The sequence below is a fragment of the Petaurus breviceps genome, unplaced genomic scaffold, assembly GCF_028583685.1.
Source record: "Petaurus breviceps papuanus isolate PSGF00001 unplaced genomic scaffold, PetGlider_PUasm1.0 118, whole genome shotgun sequence".
Lineage (NCBI taxonomy): Eukaryota > Metazoa > Chordata > Mammalia > Diprotodontia > Petauridae > Petaurus > Petaurus breviceps.
Genome location: NW_027185616.1, coordinates 19,170,187 through 19,190,578, shown reverse-complemented (window position 1 = coordinate 19,190,578; position 20,392 = coordinate 19,170,187). Strand labels below are relative to the sequence as shown.

The 20,392-nt window shown below is 40.8% G+C and overlaps 1 protein-coding gene across 2 annotated transcripts in view; it reads left to right on the top strand.

Annotated features, from left to right (window-relative positions):
• Nucleotides 1-20,392, top strand: part of DOCK8 (dedicator of cytokinesis 8) — a 329,548-nt gene that overhangs the window by 209,193 nt on the left and 99,963 nt on the right. For both annotated transcript variants that reach the window (XM_069086859.1, XM_069086866.1), the window contains exons 15-22: nucleotides 5,121-5,238; nucleotides 6,897-6,967; nucleotides 8,273-8,411; nucleotides 9,685-9,786; nucleotides 11,736-11,831; nucleotides 12,487-12,721; nucleotides 16,092-16,256; nucleotides 17,188-17,357. In XM_069086859.1, coding sequence (XP_068942960.1) covers nucleotides 5,121-5,238; nucleotides 6,897-6,967; nucleotides 8,273-8,411; nucleotides 9,685-9,786; nucleotides 11,736-11,831; nucleotides 12,487-12,721; nucleotides 16,092-16,256; nucleotides 17,188-17,357 — 1,096 coding nt within the window. The remainder of the gene's footprint in view (nucleotides 1-5,120; nucleotides 5,239-6,896; nucleotides 6,968-8,272; nucleotides 8,412-9,684; nucleotides 9,787-11,735; nucleotides 11,832-12,486; nucleotides 12,722-16,091; nucleotides 16,257-17,187; nucleotides 17,358-20,392) is intronic.

The following is a 20,392-nucleotide window of genomic DNA, read 5'->3' as shown; positions in this document are numbered from 1 at the left end:
AACATATTTATACAGAGCTCTTTACTGATCTGGCAGAACACAGGCTTTCAAAGGTTATTCAAAGTATGTTATTTTAAAAGAAATTTATCAAATTTAAAAGTGGAATGTTTAAAACCGGGGTTTTTTAACTTTTTTTTGTCTTATGGACCCCTTTTGGCAGGCTGGTAAAGCCTAGAGTTCCCTTCTCAGAATAATGTTTTTAAATGCATAAAATAAAATGCGTGGAAATACAAAGGAAAACAATTAAAATATATAGAATTACAAGGGGGAAAAGGAAGGAGAAAGGAATAAGTATTTACGTAGTGTCTCCTTTGTGACAGGCACTACTAAGTGGTTTGTTTGTTTTTTTTGCCTTTTTTTTGGAGGGCAATTGGGGTTAAGTGACTTGCCCAAGGTCACACGGCTAGTTTTGGGTTAAGTGTCTGAGGCCGAATTTGAACTCATGTCCTCCTGGGGGATGCTCTATTTGCTAAGTGCTTTTTACAAATATCTCATTTGATCCTCAAAACAACCCTGTGAGATAGGTGCTTTCATTATTCCCACTTTATAGCTGAGAAAACCGAGGCAAATAGAAGTCAACAGATTTGCCCAAGGTCACACAGCTAGTAAGTGTCTGAGGTTCCAACTCAGGTCTTCCTGACTCCAGGCCCAGAGCTCTATCCATTGTGCCGCAAGCTGCCCAGGAAAATCAATTATATTGAAATGCAGTACTGTGATGGCTTTTAACATTCCAGGACTCCAGGTTAAGAACTCCTGATTTAAGGGAAACATGACCTTGTATGCAATAATTAACTTTCTGTTGGAATTTTAAATTGTGCCAAGGATAAGGATTGGGCCTGTAATTTCATTGCATAGGGAACTCCCTCTGAGGAAATTCCTTCTCCAAATACAATTGATAGTCTTAGAAAGTTACCTAGAACTTAAAAGTTACCTAGAACAATGAGTGGTTAAATGACTTGCTCAAAGTCACACAGCCGATGTCTGTCAGAAGCAGGCTTTCTATTATTCAGACCTTAGTTTGGTTTTCTTGGCAAAGATTCTGGAGTGGTTTGCCATTTCCTTCTCTGGCTTATTTTACAGATGAGGAAACTAAACAAACAGGGTAAAGTGACTAGCCCAGGGTCACACAGCTAGTAAGTGTCTGAGGCCAGATTTGAACTCAGGTCATCCTCATTCTAGGCCCAGCGCTCTATCTGCTGTACCAGCTGAGGATGAGGTTGTTATCCTTCATTCTGTAAGAGGACAAGATGCTATCGCGATGTTAGAGTTGATTTAAATGTGTTGGACTATGTCTGACCAGCCATCTATGAGCCTTAGATTGGGCACAAATAGTCTGTGTGAATAGTAGAGGTAGATTCTCTAAATTTACACATCTCACATTTCTTTTGAGCTACTTCAGTTCTGCTTTGCTCATAGAGCACTGCACTTCTGATAGCTTCCCGGAGATTTACCTACTCAAGGGAAAGGACTCTAATTCATTTACATAACAGAAAGGTAATGTCTTTCCATCTCTTTGCACTGTATTTTGTTGTTGTCAGAGAACCTTGATTCCCATCCTACCTCTTAAGACATTACTTGTGACCTTGGGTAAATCACTTACACTTTCTAGGCCTCAATTTCCTTATCATAAAAATGTGTTTGGTACTAAATGACTTCTGGGGTCCCTTGTAGCTCTAAAGCTATGATCCTGCTTGATCCTAATAAGAACCCTGTGAGGTAGGCAAGGAAGATATTATTATTATTATCCCTGTTTTACAGATGAGGAAATTTCACTTCCAAAAAGTTGACCAAAGTCACATAGCCAGTAGGTGACAGAGTCTAGGCTTAAACTCATTCTGTCTCCTAGTTGACTGTCCTTTCCATTCTCCCTCCTTGCCTGTTGGAATTATTGCCTTCTCTTAGTAATAAAAACAACCCCAAATTCTTTCAAAAACACCAGCTTTGGGACCAAGTGACTTCTTGCTAAAATACTTAGCCAAGCAAGTTGATCCCATGATACTGAATCTAGCACCTAATTTTTTCTTTTGGTGAACATTAGAAGGAGATTAAAAAAATCCATTTGTACCTGTCATGTTTGGAAGCATCTCTAGACTATTTTGTATTTTTTTTTAGTCATGAATATTCTCCTAAACTATATAGATTTGGTTGGGTGCCAGAGTCCTGAAAGAATAGAAGATTGGTAGAGAACTCCAATGACTTCATCTCTCCCCTCCTTAGCCAGGACAATGTTTGTAAAGTCAGAATGATTTACAATACAGCTCAAAATTATCAGCAGGGTAATGTAATCCACTTTCACTTGCTATCTGGAGGAATAATAAACACAGCATTATGACATTCAGCGCAATATTTATCTTTGCATTCAGCCAGATTGAGCTACCCATGAAAAACATGGTGTGCTAGAATCCTAAGCTAACTTGGAAAGTTAAGCTGAAATAGTGTAACAACATTCCAGAGGACCATTGAAGTAAGCTACCCACTTCCTCACAGAGAGGATGGGCTTAGGGTGTAGAAGGAGACACACATTTTCAGACCTGGCCAATATGAGCATTTATTTTGTTTGCCTGTGCATATTTATTACATGGGACTGGTTTTTCTTTTTTTTGATGGGAGATGGAGCAAGAATAGGGTTCTATTCCCTCCACCAAAAAAAAAAAAAGAGTCATCAAAGAATTTTTTAATACATAAAAGATGACAGAAGGAATCACGGAGAAGCATGGCAACTTTGAAAATGCCAGATTGCATTTATTATTTACTTAAACAGAGTAGCAAACTGTACATAAAAGAGATTCAGATTTCATGTATAATTATTTTTATCTGTTCTAGTCTTTATGTAGAAATGCTTGTTTTATTTAGTATAAAAGTACAATATGTACTTTGTGTATGTACTTTTATGTCAATAAACTTGATAGCATCTACCGTGACCCAGCTTCAACCCCTATCTTTTGCCTCTTTTTTTTTTTTTTGCTTTAATTTTGGAAGGAGGAAAGCAGGGCAATTGGGATTAAGTGACTTGCCCAAGATCACATGGCTAGTAAGTGCTAAGTGTCTGAGGCCAGATTTGAACTCAGGTCCTCCTGACTCCAGGGCTGGTGCTCTATTCACTGTACCACCTAGCAATCCCATACCTTTTGTTTTTTAAGCCTTGCCCCTTACACTTGAGTTAGTGTGGCCAAGACTCCTCCCTTGCACTTCAACAGGTTAGAGTGGTGATGACTCATAGGTCTTCTAAGTGTGTTTTTTTTTTTAAACCACAAAACTGTTTATGGCCTGGAACTGTGATTACATTGGTATGGGGGAACTCCCAATGAGAATAATCCTTTTACTGATGCATATTGGCAACTACTCTGTAATTTAAAATTTTGGCAAGTTTTGTGGGGCACTGAAAGGTTAAGAGAGTTGCCCAGGGTTATATGATCAGCGTATGTCAAAGGTAAGACTTGAAACAAGGTCCTTTGGGCTCCAATCTGCTTCCTGACTGTTTCCACCATACCATACACTTCCTTTCTTTTCAGAGTTTCCAAAAGAAAGAAAAAGAAAAGAGATTTTATCTATTGTAATAGCCATATTTATATTACTCTTGATTAATATAATATATATAACACATAATTTATAATTCCACTTGTCCCTATCTGGACAAAAACCCTAGAACTCTTGACTGGTTTGATGAAGAGTGAAGAAAAGTTGATTCTCTACCCTGTAATGTAGAATTGGTTCCAATCCCCGCCCCTCACAATGGTTTTGACTATTGATTGAGCCTGAATATGACTGACTCAGATATAGAATTTATGTATATAGAGCACCAACCCTGGAGTCACGAGAACCTGATTTCAAATCTGGCCTCAAACACTTAACACAAAAACTAGCCCTGTGACCTTGGGCAAGTCACTTAACACCAATTGCCCTCAAAAAGCAAAAAAAAAAAATTTATATATATGTATATGTATGTGTGTCTGTCTTTCTGTCTGTATATATATGTATACATAGTATATAGAGAAGATTCTTCAAGATCCAGATTGGACCAAATGACATTTGAGGTCCTTTCAAACTGAAATTCTGTGTGATTCTACATCTGGGTCAATCTATATCACCATGTGGGTTATATTCTAAAAGTTCAAACTTCAAAGAGATTAGAGAAAAGAAACTAATTATCATTGCCTGTGATCATATTCAGGCTCAATAAATAGTCAATATAAATATAAAACATTAATATAGTTCTATGTATACCTAGTCACCAAAAATTCAAATCGAATCTGGTTGCCTTATCTTATCCCTGTGACATATGTAAGCTCCAAGAGACATAATTTCTAGGTAATTAGTCATTTTATTAATTATGGCTAGTGAATAATTAATAAAGGGATGGTCATTTGGCTTTCTCTCATAAACCAACGATGAATCCTGGAGTCCTCTCAATGCTTACATGCCTTGGAAAGGTGGCAGAAAGGTTGAGTTGCCCAGGGTCACATGATCAGTATATGTCAAAGGTAAGACTTGAAAAACGAGGTCTTTTTGGCTCCAATCTGCTTTCTGACTCTTTCCATCATACCATACACTTCCTTTCTTTTCAGAGTTACCAAAAGAAAGAAAAAGAAAAGAGATTTTATCTATCGTAAAGAAAGCATCCTGGTTGGTTAACAATGAATGAGAGAATTAATACCATAATGGAAGGTAGACCTATTCTAATAAGGGGTTGGAGGAGAGACTCTGATGCTCTCACTTTTACTCCCCTCTACCCAGACCACTCCCAGCCTCTGGCAGTCTAGACAACGGAGATCTACCCCCTATCCAAACCTGTCTGAGGAGAACACAATGGTTCAGAATTCACCTGAATTAGATTCTCTTTGTACGATTTTCTAGTTGGTTCTAGATGAAAGGGGCTGGGGGGCTAAATTTTAGGACCAGGTCAGTAATGTCCTTTAAAGGCTGGCTGTATCACCTACAGGGATTTATTTCTGAATGATGAAATAGAAAAAAATCTTTATCTCAATTAATAATTAGTTATTAATATGGGAGAAATAATCATTTCTCATTTCTCTCATCCCTATCCTCACTCGCTGGTATTCTCTTGCCAAACCTCAGCTACTTCTCCCTCATCTATTTCTTCTTCTTTTTTTCTTTTCTAGGAATCTTCTCTATGTCTACCCACAGAGGCTGAATTTTGCTAATAAAGTGGCATCTGCAAGGAACATTACAATTAAGATCCAATTTATGTGCGGAGAAGATGCTAACAGTGCTATGCCGGTAATGTGGGAAATAAATGACTACTGTAAGCCAGAGTAGACAGAAAATAAGACAACACAGAAAACCCTTGTGAATCTGAACTATAAACAGAGCGCTCCAGAAGCCGCTGTGTCCCAATGACATACATAGTGACTAGCATAGTATCATTCTCTGGAGGAACTGTGATGGCACCCGCAGCACCGAAGGGCCGACTTCTCGCCTAACTTGTCTTAGTATGAACCATTCAGTCTTCAATGTGCAGACCAAGGATGGAAAGTTTTTCCCCTAATCAGCAGAAGATAAACATTGCATTCCTTACACAAGAGTCAAGGGCACTGTTTAGCTTGTCACCTATCTCCAGAGCTGCTTTCTAAAGAGGGCATGGTATCCATTGACCCAAGGCCCATTCTCTTCTACTGGTCAATGTGGCTAGCTTGAACTGGGCCTGTGATTTCACAGGTGCAGGGAGCTCCAAATAAGGAAACTCCACCCGTCTGCCAATGTATCTGTTCTGCGACTTAAAGTTAGAGATAATTGCCTGGGACACTGTGACATTAAGTGACTTGCCCTGGGTCATATAGCCATTATGTGTCAGACTCAGGCCATGTAACCAGGTTGCACTGACTTTGAAGCTGACTCTATCCCTTATAGGAGGAAAAAGGCTGTAGTGGGCAAGAGCCCTGGACTTGAAATCAGGCAAACCTGAGTTCAAATCCAGCCTCAGACACTAGTAAATGTCTGTGTGATCCTGCCTAAATTTCCTCATCTGTATGACAGGAATAATAATAATAGCAGGTCTTATCAAGCAGCAAAGGCTTTAAGTTTCTCTGGGGCAAACCAAGAGAAAGTTGGTCTTCATCTGAAGACCAACCTAGCTAAGTTTAGGAAGGCTCCTGACAAAATTAGACCCAGAATGATGAATTCTGGGGGCTAGAGCTCACACGTTCCATCTGCCAAAGGGTAAAATTATTTTGATCTGCATCAGTTAGAGACAGTACTCACACCAATGAAATGACAGATTCTTGATGAATTAGAGTTGAAGAAGTAATTGTAAATAGATAAAACAGATCTCAGAGGGATCTTGAATGCCAGGATTTGCTCACATGAAGTGTCTCAACAGAGACACTTTTGTCATTATTTTCCATTAACTCATCAGACTGAATTAAGCTACTCCTCAAGCTCATTTATTCCAGCTCTCCAAATAGTAATGAACTGGCATCCAATCCTGGATCTCTCTTGTCTCTCACTGTACTCAAAGAAAAGACAGGACTTTCCCAGCACCTTCTTGTAGGAGAAACGGGTTAGAGAAGGAGATACAATAATGGAGGAGATTTGGAATAATCAGGAAGGAAGCAAGGTTCCTGGGAGAGTACTCTTCAACTTTTTGCTTTCCCTGGAAAATTACCTGCCCCTTCCCCAAGTGAATGACTTGTGACAAGAAAGGCCCAAGACCAGGGTTCCATCCTGAAGTCAGAGAATAAAATAAGTACCAGATTCTAAGCTGAGAATTAGTACTTACACATCAGGGGTTGGCCTAAGGGTAGAACACAGAATTCTTCATTTTGAGTTTAGTATATCAGAATACGCTAGTTGGGATTAAGATGTTTTGATAACATTTCATACATACAGATATAACTATTGTCTTGGGTTGTTTTTTTTTTCCTATTTGGGGGAGACAGGTCATCTTTGGAAAGTCCAATGGCCCTGAATTTCTGCAAGAAGTCTACACAGCCATTACATACCACAACAAGTAAGTACTTTTTAAAAAAATGTGACACCAAGATATTTCATCATTTTTGACTTTCCTTAATGTTCTGTGCTTTCCAACTATTTTCTTTTTATGTAATTTTTATTTTACCTTTTTTCAATTAACAAGCATTTATTTTCTCTCCCATTCTTCTTCTCCCCCAAGTTGAAAAATAACAAAAAACAAAGCCCTTATAACAAATACCACAGTCAAGCAAAACAAATTCCTGCATTGGCTATATCTAAAAACATGTCTCATTCTACATCTTGAGCACTCACCTCTTTGTTAGGAGGAAGGCAACATGCTTCATCATTGCTTCTCTGGAATTATGGTCAGTCATTGCATTGACCAAAGTTTTTAAGTCTTCTAAAAGTTGTCTTTAAAATGTCCTTATTTTATAAATAGTTCTCCTGGTTCTGCTCACTTTCCTATTCGTCACTTCATGCCAAATCTTTCCAGGTTTTTCTAAAACCATCCCTTTCATCGTTTCTTATGGCAGAATAGTATTCCATTATACTCAAATACCATAATTTATTCAACTTCTCTCCCCAGTTGATAGGTATCACTTCAATTTCTAATTCTTTACCATTACAAAAAAAAAGAGGTGTTATAAATATTTTTGTTCACATGGGTCCTTTTTCTCTCTCTTTGATCTCTTCTGGGTATCTTTCAAGCATTTTCATTATTTTGAAGCAGACAGAAGTAGGCTCAGACTCCCAAATCCTTCACTTGTGTCTCTAGTTAAAAACCATATTCATTGTAAAGGCAAATTTGGTTAAGAAAAGCAGTCAGGAGGTAATCTTTAATAAGAGCTACTGAGCAGAGTCCCATAATAGTTTTCCATTTGTATTCCATAATTGTATTATTCCTACTTCACAGGTGGAAAACATATTTGCTCACTGCCTGTTAAGGCAAAGATCAGACTGAAGACACCTTTGTAATTATATATTTCCAGTTCAATTTTATTTTTATGCAGTAGCTTTAAGTTTGTGAATCCTGTTTTTGAGTAGATGGCAGTTAACCAAAGACCTAAGACCTCCCTCAAGGCTTTCCCAGGGTAGGAAAAGAATTTTATAAAAATCAGTCAATCATCTGTAATTGTTTATTAAGTGCTATGTGCTAGGCACTGTCCTAAGTGCTAAGGATACAAAAAGAAGGAAAAGACAGTTCCTGCCCTCAAGGAATTTACAATCTGATGGGGAAAAAAATGAAAGGGAAAAGATAAATAATCAAACAAAGTCTTTGAAGTTATGATTTGTAGTAAGGATAGTTTTCATTCATGCCTGATTCTTTGTGCTCTCCGAACAGGTCTCCTGACTTTTATGAAGAAGTGAAAATTAAGCTACCTGCTAAACTCACAGTCAGTCACCATCTTCTCTTCACATTCTACCATATCAGCTGTCATCAGAAGCAAGGCACCTCCATAGAAAGTCTCCTAGGTTACTCGGTGAGTTGGTTTCAAACTCAAAGAGGGCAGCTAGGCGGCACAGTTAACAGAGCATCGGCCCTGGAGTCAGGAGGATCTGAGTTCAAATCTGTCCTTAGACATTTAACACTTACTAGTTGTAGGACCTTGGGCAAATCACTTAACTTCAATTGCCCTCACTTGCCCCCTCCAAAAAGACAAAAACAATCAAACCCAATGATTCATGTTCACTTTTTTCCTTGAGCTTTCCAAACCCCTGGAGGGATAAAAGACTAAATCATCCTATCAGCTTCTAGTAAAATGTGCTAGATTATATGATAACCAAGGACAGACAGAAATCACAGGATAATCTTGACTTGGCAAATGATAGATTCTTTTTGTTTTGTTTTGTTTTGGGTTTGGGTTTTTTTTTTTTTTTTTTTTTTTGTTTTGGGTTTGGGTTTTTTTTTTTTTTTGCTTCTTTGGAGGGCAGTTGGGGTTAAGTAACTTGCCCAAGGTCACACGGCTAGTTTTTGTGTGTGTGTGTTAAGTGTCTGAGGCTGGATTTTAACTCAGGTCCTCCTGACTCCAGGGCCGGTGCTCTATTCACTTCTGTCACCTAGCCATCCCAAATGATAGATTCTTAGAAATGGAAAGGGCACACAGATAATAGATATTATTTGCTTGTTTGGGGGGAGGGGTGTCTTTTTTTTTTGGAGGGGGGAAAGCAGGGCAATTGAGGTTAAGTGACTTACCCAAGGTCACACAGCTAGTAAGTGTGTCAAGTATATGAGGACAGATTTGAACTTCTGTCCTCCTGGCTGAATAGAGGCCGCTGCTCTATTCACTGCACCACCTAGCTGCCCCTGGATAATAGATACTGGAAGAATGCTCATTTTACCCCAATCTCATTGCCCAACTCCCTTTCTATGTTATAAGAGAGATGTACCATGCAAGACTGTTTTTTGACTAATGAAAAACTATGGCATTTTTTGGACCCATAAAAACTATTTAAAAGTACAGTAAATACTGATATTGTCATGGTAAAATATTTGCTAATAATGGAAAAAACCATTTTCTTTGGTGCTGAATACAAAAAGAAAGGGGCAGCATTCCAGAGAATCATTGACAGTGCTGTTCCCAGGAACTATCAAAGGATTTAAAATGCAAAGAACTTGGCAGAAATTGCTGTCTAGAAGGGCTCTGGTCAATATCTAATCATGGCCGGTTGTATTTGATTATGGTAGGCTAGATGAATTGTCAGAATGAGGAACCATAATAAATAACAATTTATCCCTTAAATCATCTGTTTCAGTGGTTGCCAATTCTCTTTAATGAACGCCTTCAGACTGGACCCTACTGTCTTCCTGTTGCTTTGGAAAAACTGCCCCCCAACTACTCAATGCACTCCCCAGAGGTAATCAACAAGCTTCCTTCCACCTGCTCTGTATATTTCTTGTAGGTACCTGGTTATTTCCATGTTGTCTTCCCCATTAGAATGTAAGCTCCTTGAAGTCAGGGGCTCTTTTTCCACTTCCTTGAATCCCCAGCCCTTAGTACAGGGCCAAGCTGGTTGACTCAAGACTGACTGACTAACTGACTGACTGACTGAACACAATCTATTTCTCCTCAAACAGAGGTCAATGACAACATGTCCAGATCCCAAGAGGGGACAACACGATAAAAGTAAAAAGTCTGAGAGATTTGCAATCAAAAGGCATGGGTTTGAATTTCAGCTCTGATACTTACCACCTTTGTGACCCAAAGCAACTCATGTAATCTCTGTGAGCCTCAGTTTCTTTATCTGTAAAACAAGAGGTTGGACTAACTGAAGTCAAAGGTCCCTTGTAGTGCTAACATTTTCTGAAGTTCTTGTTTTTTTTTAATTTTCACTCAAAATAAACCCTTTAAGCTCTTCATGGTTTCCAAAACACTAATAATAGTATGTTTTATCACAAGTCTCCTGGGTACCCAGGGAAGTGACAGAAGGTTTTCTAGGCAAGTTCCATGTATTTTCCCCTCTCTAGTTAACTTCCCCTTGTCCTGATAGAATTGTTGAAAAGAGAAATATCATCAAAAGGAAGAGGAGATGCTGTGATTCTCCAAAGACTAGGTAGATAGATAGAAAAATAGATAGACGGATAGATAGATGCGATATATTATGCACATATATCTTATTTGTACATAGTTGCTTGAATGTTGTCTCCCCATCAGATTGTGAGCTCCTTGAAAAAGGCAGCTGGTGGCACAGTCAATAAATTGCTGGACCTAGAATCAGGAAGTTCAAATCCAGTCTTAGATACTTACTTACTGTATGACCCTGGAAAAGACACTTAACCTCTGTTTGCCTCAGTTTCCCCAACTATAAAATGGGCATAATAGCAGCAGCTACTTCCCATGGTGGTTGTGAGGACCAAACAAGTTAATATTTGTAAAGCATTATGCATAATGCCTGGTGTGATTTGTTTGGGGGGTGGGGTTTGAGTAGTTTTTCAGTCATGTCTCACTCTTTGTGACCCCATTTGGGGTTTTCTTGGCAAAGATACTGGAGTGGTTTGCCTTTTCTTCTCCTGCCAATTCAACTGTGGCAAAGAAGGTTAAGTGACTTGCCCAAGGTCATACATCTAGTAAGTATCTGATACCAGATTTGAACTCATGAAGAAGGATCTTCCTGACTCCAGGCCTGGTGTTCTCTCCACTGCACCACCTTGCTGCCCCTACATACCTTACCTGGTATGTAGGAGGTGCTTAATCAATACTTATTCCCTTCCCTTCCCTATTGGAAGAATGATCATTTACTCCAATCTCATTGCATAGCCCTCCCTTTCCATGTGCTATGCAAGACCATTTTTTAACTAAGGAAAAACTATGGCATTCTTGGACACATAAAAAGTATTTAAAAGTATAATAAATACTCATATTGTCATGGTAAATATTTGCCAGTAATAACCACCTGGAGAAGTTTTTTACTCTGTGTCACTCTCTGGAAAGCCAAGTCACCTTTCCCATCAGAGTGCTGGACCAAAAGATCACAGAAGCTAACCCGGAACATGAACTGAAACTGAGCATCATCTGTCTGAATAATAGAAAAATATAATTTCTTTGGTCCTGAATACAGAAAGAGGGGGGCAGCATCCCAGAGAACCATAGCCATGATATCCCTAGAGCTCTCAAGGGATTTAAAATGCAAAGAACTTGGCAGAAATAGCCTCTATTGTTGCACTGAATTTAGGTATTATTGTTATTTTTCCTTGAAGTCAATTATTCAAGCAAACTCTAACATTTGTAACTCTTTATATTGCTGCCATTTAATCAGAAAAGGAAATTGTGTTATTGACTTCCCTCCTGGTTTTTCCTTTCTTGCAGAAGGTTCCCCCACAGAACCCTCCCATCAAATGGGCTGAAGGACATAAGGGAGTATTCAACATTGAAGTCCAGGCTGTTTCTTCTGTCCACACCCAGGTAAGGAACCTGAAGGGCATTCTAATATGGGGACATACTCAATAAATTCAGTTATGAGGGTCAAAAAAAATTATGATGCTAGGATAGAAAATGACAAATGGAAATCTTGGTTGTTTCATTTACACTAGTTTTGTGTTGATGAAGCCCTTCATGTGGGTGGCCCCTTTACTAATATAAATAATACCTAATAAGTCAGGTACTTAGTAGATAAGATTCCTTAAGAGCTGTCTGAGGTTCAGGGAGGATAAAGGACTTCATCATGGTCATACAGCAGTGACAGCAGTGAGAGGGTGAGCCCAGGTCTCCCTGGCTCCAGCTCTAGCCCTGTAGAGATTTACTCTGCTGTGGGGCATCTTGGTTGTTTCAGATACAGATAAAAATTAGTCAGTTAAACTTCAATATGAAACATTCATAAAACTATTGACGTTTCTTCTGTTTTTTAAAGTCCTGGCAAGCATCCAATGCCTGAATTGAATCCCTTATGTCAGGGCTAAGAAGCTTTGCAAAGAAAAGTCATGTTAACCAACCGACCTCTCCACCCCTGCAGTTAAAGTAAATGACTATTTCACTTAGGAAACAGAGAGCCTAGTCTGTTGATCTAGGCCACTTCCCTGGAGCAGGCCATTATACGTGCCCCCCTTTTTTGCCTCTGCAGGACAACCACCTGGAGAAGTTCTTTACTCTGTGTCACTCCCTGGAAAGCCAAGTCACCTTTCCCATCAGAGTGCTGGACCAAAAGATCACAGAAGCTAACCTGGAGCATGAACTGAAACTGAGCATCATCTGTCTGAATTCCTCCCGCCTGGAGCCCCTCGTGCTGTTTCTGCATCAGATTTTGGATAAGCTTTTTCAGCTGTCCATACAGCCCATGGTCATTGCGGGTCAGACAGGTACTCTGGGCTTTGGGGCTGGCACCAAGACCTGGAGAGAGAATGCTGGGATCAGAAGGGAAGCAGGTGCCTGGGTGGGAGTCCTCACAACTGAGGGATCGACAAGGGACAAGATCTCCCTTTTTCCTGTCCTTGCTAAAAAGGGAAGTCAGTAATGGCAATTCTAGTCAGAGGACACAAGTATAGCAAGAATGTGAAAGAAGCTGGGGGTTGCTATTGAGAATATGTTCTGAATGGGCTTTCCCAGGAGAGCACATGAGATAGGGTGTGAGCAATGTCTGGCTTGAGAATAATTGAAGTGATCATTCCACAGTGGCCTGAGAGGGAAAGTACAATAAGAATAAAGTCTACAGGAAGGGCTAAGGCTGTTATACGCACTTTGAGAGTAGGAATTATTTCTTCTTTAAGTCCCTTGGAGGAATTAGAAGGGGCAGCTAGATAGTATAGCAGAGTTCCCCAGCCTGGAGTCAGGAAGACTCATCTTCCTGAGTTCAAATCCAGCCTTGGACACTCACTAGCTGTGTGACCCTGGGCAAGTCACTTAACCCTGTTTGCCTCGGTGTCCTCATCTGTAAGATGAGCTAGGGAAGGAAATGGTAAACCACTCCAAGAAAACCCCAAATGGGGGCGTGAAGAATTGAACACGGCTGAAAAGACTCAGAAACAACAAGTGCCTTGGATGGGCACCACAAAGGAGAGTACTTTATCAGTGTTTGGTCATTAACTGGCTATCAATTTCCCCTCCCAATTCTCCCCCTCAATGGCCTTCATAAAGTCATCGATTTAGAGCTCACAGGGAATTCATAGGTCCCAATATCACAGAAACTGAGACCTAAAGAGTTTCGGGGGGTGGGGCTTGGGGTTTTTTTTTTGCTTTTTGGAGGGGGGAGGGCAGGGCAATTGGGGTTAAGTGACTTGCCCAAGGTCACAGGGCTAGTAAATGTTAACTCTATGAGGCCAGATCTGAACTCAGGTGCTCCAGACTCCAGGGCTGGTACTCTATTCACTGCGCCACCTAGCCGCCCCGACCTAAAGAGCTTTTCAGCAGAATAACTTGTCATCTGCTGCAAGACCCTTGTTTCTAACGTGAAACAAGCTTTTATTTTGTGAACAGGGAAGCAAATAGCATGTGCATGTGTCTCATGTTGCTTGTTGTTGGACGGCTCGGGTTCCTGCTCGGAAATTGAAGTGGGTCAGTGGAAAGCACCAGGTCCCACTGCAGCTTTTTTGTTGCTGCCCTAATGTCATGTAATTCTCATCACCTGTGTTTTCTTAGTTGGCACAACCCTATGTCGTCATGTATGGTTGTTTAAATTGTGTTTGCCTTGTCTTCCTATCCAGAACGTAACCCCGTGGAGGGCAGGGATACTGTCTTCTGTTTCTCTGTATTCCTTCATCACCTACACTGTGCTTGGCATGATATTTATTGTTGTTATTCAGTCATTTCAGTCTTGTCTAACTCTTCATGACCCCATTTGGGGTTTTCTTGGCAGAGGTTTGCCATTTTCTTCTCCAGTTCATTTTACACATGAGGAAACTAAGGCCAGGAAGGTGAAGTGACTTGCTCAGGGTCACACAGGCACTGAGTATCTGAGACCAGATTTAAACTCAGGACGATGGATCTTCCTGCCTCCTGGCCCAGCACTCTATCCACTGTGATACTAGCCCCATGGCATGTTATTAGTTCCCAGGAAATATCTTTGAGTTGCTAATTCTTTCTCCTTCCCACACCTAGAGCTTCTTCCCCTTAATCAGGCTGTCAGAGCTCTCACCAAGATAATAGCTATATCAGTTAACAAACATTTATTAAGTACCTACTATGTATTAGGTGCTGTATAAAATACCAGGGTTAAAAAGAAAAATAAAAACAGGTCCCTGTCCTCAAGAAGCTTACATTCTAATGGGGTACAGAACATGTAAGTAGCTAGTTATGTATAAGATATATACAGAGTAGATGGAAGGCAGCCTGAGAGGGGAAGGCTATTAGGAGACTTAGGAAAGGCCTCCTGCAGAAGGTGGGATTTGGCCTTTGACCTCTCCCCTACAAGGATCAGTCAAACCAAGTCCTGCTGCTATGGAGTAGATACAATCTGTGTCCTTGAACAATCACAATTTCTGTTGATGCAGCCATGTGCCCAGAACTGTTCTCAGGATATAAAAGAGAAAGTGCTTGGGGCACTTAACAATAATTCAGACTTATGGGTGAGAAAATGTACACAAGGAACAGAGATCAACACAAGATGTTATATAACGAAGTGGTAAATTGTGTGGTACAGACTCTGAATGCTGTAGGCATTTAGAGAAGAGAGGGCGTTCGTTGTGGGCAGTGATAGGGGAGGCTTTTGTGAAAGTGAACCCTAATGTTCTCCCCCTCGTGAACACTGAAGAGGATCAGGTAGGATTTGAATAAATGGAAAGGAATGGATAAGTCATTCCAAGTGTGGAAAACAGCATGAGCAAAGTTACAGACATAGGGACTCTGTATGTGTATATGTGCTGAGTTGAAGGGGAAGGCTGACTGAGGCCTCACCGTTGTAGCATATGGTCTGAAATAAGAGTGAAGGAGGAGGCTGTGATGAGAGTATGGAAAGCCCTGAATTCCAGGGAGAACAATCTATTCCTTTTTTTTTCTTTTTAGGGGGTAATTGGGGTTAAGTGACTTGCCCAAGATCACATGTCTAGTTTGTGTGTGTGTGCGTGTGTTAAGTGTCTGAGGCTGGATTTGAACTCAGGTCCTCCTGACTCCAGGGCTGGTGCTCTATTCACTGAGCCACCTAGCCATCCCCAAACAATCTATTCTTAATAAAATAGGGAACCATCAGAGGCAGAGGACAGAGACATACCTCAAGCAGGTTTTAACAATAATGACTCATTTATGTTGTACTTTAAGGCTTTCTGCCCAACAGTCTTGTGAGATAGAGAGTGACAATATTATCATCCCTATTTTAGGAATTAGGAAACTACCACTTATTTTATAAATTAGGAAGAAGGGTTCAAACATAGCCACACAGCTAGTAATTCACACCCAAGTCTCCTGACTCCATATCTAGAATTCTTTTTCATTTCATTACTTTTCTATCTCTTTCTCATCTGGTAAGGGTGGATGGGCTGGGTAGAAGAGGGAAGAACCTGGAATCTTGGTTGTGTGAACTTTCCTTAAACCTTTGTTGTGGGTATGGTCTTAAGTGTTAGGGGACTGGGCCCTGTAAGAGTTACAGAGAACTTCCCCAACCTCCAGCAAGGACGTTGGCATACACTGGCTTCCTTTGGTTGGGGGTTTGGGTTCACAATCATCAAGCCAGAGTATGTCATGAGTCTTAATTCCTTTCAGAACTTGGATGCTGAAACTTTCTTTCTCTTTGTTCTCCAGCCAATTTTTCCCAGTTTGCTTTTGAATCTGTGGTTGCGATAGCAAACAGCCTTCACAACAGCAAGGACCTGAGCAAGGACCAGCATGGGCGGAACTGCCTCTTGGCCTCATACGTGTACTATGTTTTCCGCCTTCCTGATGTTCAAAGGGAAGTGTCGAAATCAGGTAATGCTGAGCAGAATCTGGCAGCATGGACCCTCTCTTACTTGTCCATTGTTTTTGGTTTATGGTCTCCTGTCTTCTTTGCCTCCTCTCCTTTCTCCCCCAATTATTGATGCTGCGATTCATTTAAAGACAGTGTTGAATGATTGGTTCCTTGCAATGCCAACTCTTCCCAAGGCAACCAAAACAGTCTTGAGTAGAATGATAGCAATAATAGTATCTGGGATACATATATGGTTTGGGGGGGAGCTCAAACCTATGATTTTATCTATGTGAACAATTCCTGGTGTTATCTGATAGATGTGGACAACTCCCAGAAGTTTCCTAGTGGGAAAATGCTCCCACTGAGGCAGGCCAGCAACACATCTATAAATTATAGTCTTAGCGACTTGAAATAATGGGAGCAACTTGTCTATGGTCACAGCTAGTCTGTGCTGGAGACAGGGCTCAGATCCAGGTCTACCTGATTCCAAGCGCAGTTCTCCGTCCATTATGCTGCCCTGCCCCGTATAAAGGAAATATCCTTTGGACTGGGGCTATGGTGTAAGATTATTGGTATAAGATCCTGGTGAGGAGACTTCATCTCTCAAGGCAAATCAGCATCTCTGGCCTGTTGTTCATATTCAAGAAAGTTGCCCGGAACACACAAAGATTGTTTTTTCTGGCCGTCCCCCATTTCTAGGACACTCTCCTTCTTCATTTCTGCCAACTGATTTCCCTGACTTCCTTCAAATCCCCGCTAACCCTCATCTTCCCTAGGAAGCCTTTCCCAGACCTTCTCAATCCTAGTCCTTTGTGAATTATTTCCTATTTATGTATATGTATTTGTACTCATTTGACAAGGGATGCCTTTTGCTAACAGAAGTTCAGTAAGTTATTTTGCCTTTTTTTTCTCTCTCTACCTTTCTAAATATGTCTGATGGATGGGGTGAAGCCACTGGTTCCAATCACCCAGATCCTCGCTACCACACGTATGGACGGACGTCAGCCGCCGCTGTGAACTCCAAACTGCTGCAGGCCCGGGTGATGAGCAGTAGTAATCCAGACATTGCCAGCATGCACACTTCACCAGATGAGGAAGTTAAAAATACCATGTCTTCAAAGGTATGGAGAGAATAAGGAAGTTTGGCCATAGATTGTTTTTTAATTTTCATGGATGCCTTTTATCTTTATTTCAGTCATATGCATCCCAAATGGACCTCATTGTCTTTCCCTCAGACTCTCCCCTCCTTCTGCCTTCCCAGTTACCACAGAGGGCCATAGCGTCTTCCCAGTCCCTCAGGCTCACAACCTAGGGGTCATCCTGGATTCCTCACTAGCACTCACACACCATATCCAAACTGTTCCCAAGCATCTGTTGAGTATACCCCCAACTCTCCAGAGTAGGCCCTCATCATCTCACACCTGGATGGCTGTAGTAGCCTGTTCTGGGACTGCCTGCCTCAATTCCTCCCCTCACCCCACCCCCCCAATCCATCTTCCATTCATCCACTAAGGTTCAGGTCTGACCATGTCATGCCCCCACTCACAAACTCTAGTGGCTCCCTATTACTTCCAGGATCAAACACAAAATGCTGTTTGTCATTCAAAGCCCTTTGTAACCCAGCCCCCTCCTACCTTTTGAGTCTCCTTACACCTTACTCCCCACCACCCACTCTTCAGGCCAGTGACACTGGCCTCCTGACTGTCCACGAATGAGACAATCTCTCCCTCAGCTTCGGTCTTCTTCTCTGGCTGTCCCCCACACCAGGAATGTTCTTCCTTCTCCACTCCACCTACTGACCCCTCTGGCTTTCTTTAGGTCCCAACTAAACCCCCAACTTCTACAGGAAGCCTTCCCTCACACACCTTAATTCTAGTGCCTTCCCTCTGTTGATGATCTTCTGTTTGCCCTGTCCATAACCAGTTAGAGTGTAAGTTCCTTGAAGGCAGGAACTGTCTCCCACCTCTTTTTGTATCCCTAGTACTTAGCACAGTACCTGGCACATAGTAGGCTCTTAATAAAAGTTGATATCCTCCTAACCCCAATTTGAACCCTTCCTTGTAACAAAGAAGAAATGGTTTTTAAAAAGCCAAAACAACGTATCTGCAGTGTATCTGATAGTTGTGTACACCATTTTGCCTCCACGGCCCCACCTTTCTGCCCCAAATGGCCCACTCTACTTCATCTGTTCTCTGGGACCAGGATTGGTCATTCCCGTTGCCCAGAGCTTGGTTTTCCTTTAGTGGTTTTGTCATTTACGTCTTGCTGTCATCCTATAGGCTGCTCTCAGAGTTCTTATTTTAGGTGGTTTAATTCATAGAAATCTGTCATGTCATGTTTCTCTGAATTCCTCATATTTCCTTAAACTTTTAAGAAATAAGACAAAATGGGGTGGTTAGGTGGCGCCATGAGTAAAGCTCCGGCCCCAGATTTGGGAGGACCCGAGTTCGGTTCTGGCCTCAGACACTTCACACCTACACAAAAAAACTAGCCATGTAATCTTGAGCAAGTTACTTAACCCCAATTGCCCTCCAAAAGGCAAAAAAAAAAAAAGAAATAAGACAAAACTTTTATTTTTTTAAGTCTCCTCTAATGAAAGGAAATTGCAGTGAAGAACGATCAGGAGTTTTCTACCTCCTCCCATTATATTTCTAGAACTCCCCACTCATTGTCATGGCAGGATGATGTAAAACAACAATGCATTATGCTACAGTGTTGCTACTGCTGCTTTCTTTTGCAAGGTCAAAGATATAGAGATACACATGTATATATGTATGTATTGTTAACCTAAAAAGTTCGGTTAAAGGAGATAAACAGGCCAAGTGACATGTATTTTTGTATTATTTATTCCCATAAAGCTAGCAGAAACATGATCATGGAGTCCTGATCAAAAGAATGAGAAAGCGTAAATACATTTTAGAACAATCCCAACTCAGGGTCAAATTTATGATTACAGAAAAGGAATTTTCTTAATAAGGTAAAGGAAATGACAAGGTATAAATGGATTTTACAACCTAGAACATCTGTGTTTTCTTTATCATTAACATGCCATAACATAATACATGCCCAAAAAATATTAAGATTAAAAAAAGTTCCATTATTCAAGATAGTGTCATGGGTTCAGGGTCTCATCCTTGGCAGAAGAAAGAATACTCTTATATCAACCCCATCTGGGGTTGTTGACCTAGGAAGAGGTATTCTCTGAGTTTACTCAGAGAACAAAGGAGCTGTTGGGTCCAGGCTCTTCTGCTTGATTACTTCAGGCCTTGGATCTTATTAAGGGCTATTAAATTGATATTAAATTATTATCAGTATATATATATATGTATTTTAATACTGTATATTGGTTCTGGTCTAACTAGGGCAAAGTACAGCTGGATGACCACTTCCTTATTCTTGGAATCTGTACCTCTCTTAAAAAGCACTGGCCCTGGAGTCAGGAGGACCTGAATTCAAATCCAGCCTCAGACACTTGACACTTAACTAGCTGTGTGACCTTGGGCAAGTCACTTAACCCCAATTGCCTTGCCTTCTCCCCTCCAGAAAAAAAAGAGCCCAAGATTACATTAGCAGCTTTGGAGGGGGGAGGGGCCTCAATCATACCACATTGTTTACTCATATTCACCTTGCAGTACACTAATACCCCCCCCCCCCCCAAGATCTTTTTCAGATCAACTCCTAGCAATGATCCTCCCATCTTGCCCTTGTGAAGTCAATTTTTCCAACCTAAGTGTAAATCTTGACTGTTTGCGGAATGATTATCTTCCTATTAGGTCAAACAAATAAATGCTGCCACCCATCAAGATGTGTTGGGATCCTGTCTCTGTCATTCACTGTGTTAGCTAACTCTCCCTCTCCCTTTTGAGTTCTGAGCCATCTCCAAATTTAATAAACATGCCCTCTCCACCTTTATCCAGATTACTGATAAATGATTCTCGACAGCACAGACCAAGAGGAGAACAATAAGAGAAGATAATAAACTGAGGTCCTGAAACAGTTCTTAAAGTAAAGGGGCAATCCTTGGGGCTTGCAGGTCTGCCAGACTGAGGAAAGCTCAAAGACTACTTCATCATGTGATTATCGTAGGTTTTATTTTTAGTGAAAAAATATCATTCTTTAAAAAGGAATAAGCATAATTGTAAAACATTTTTCTATC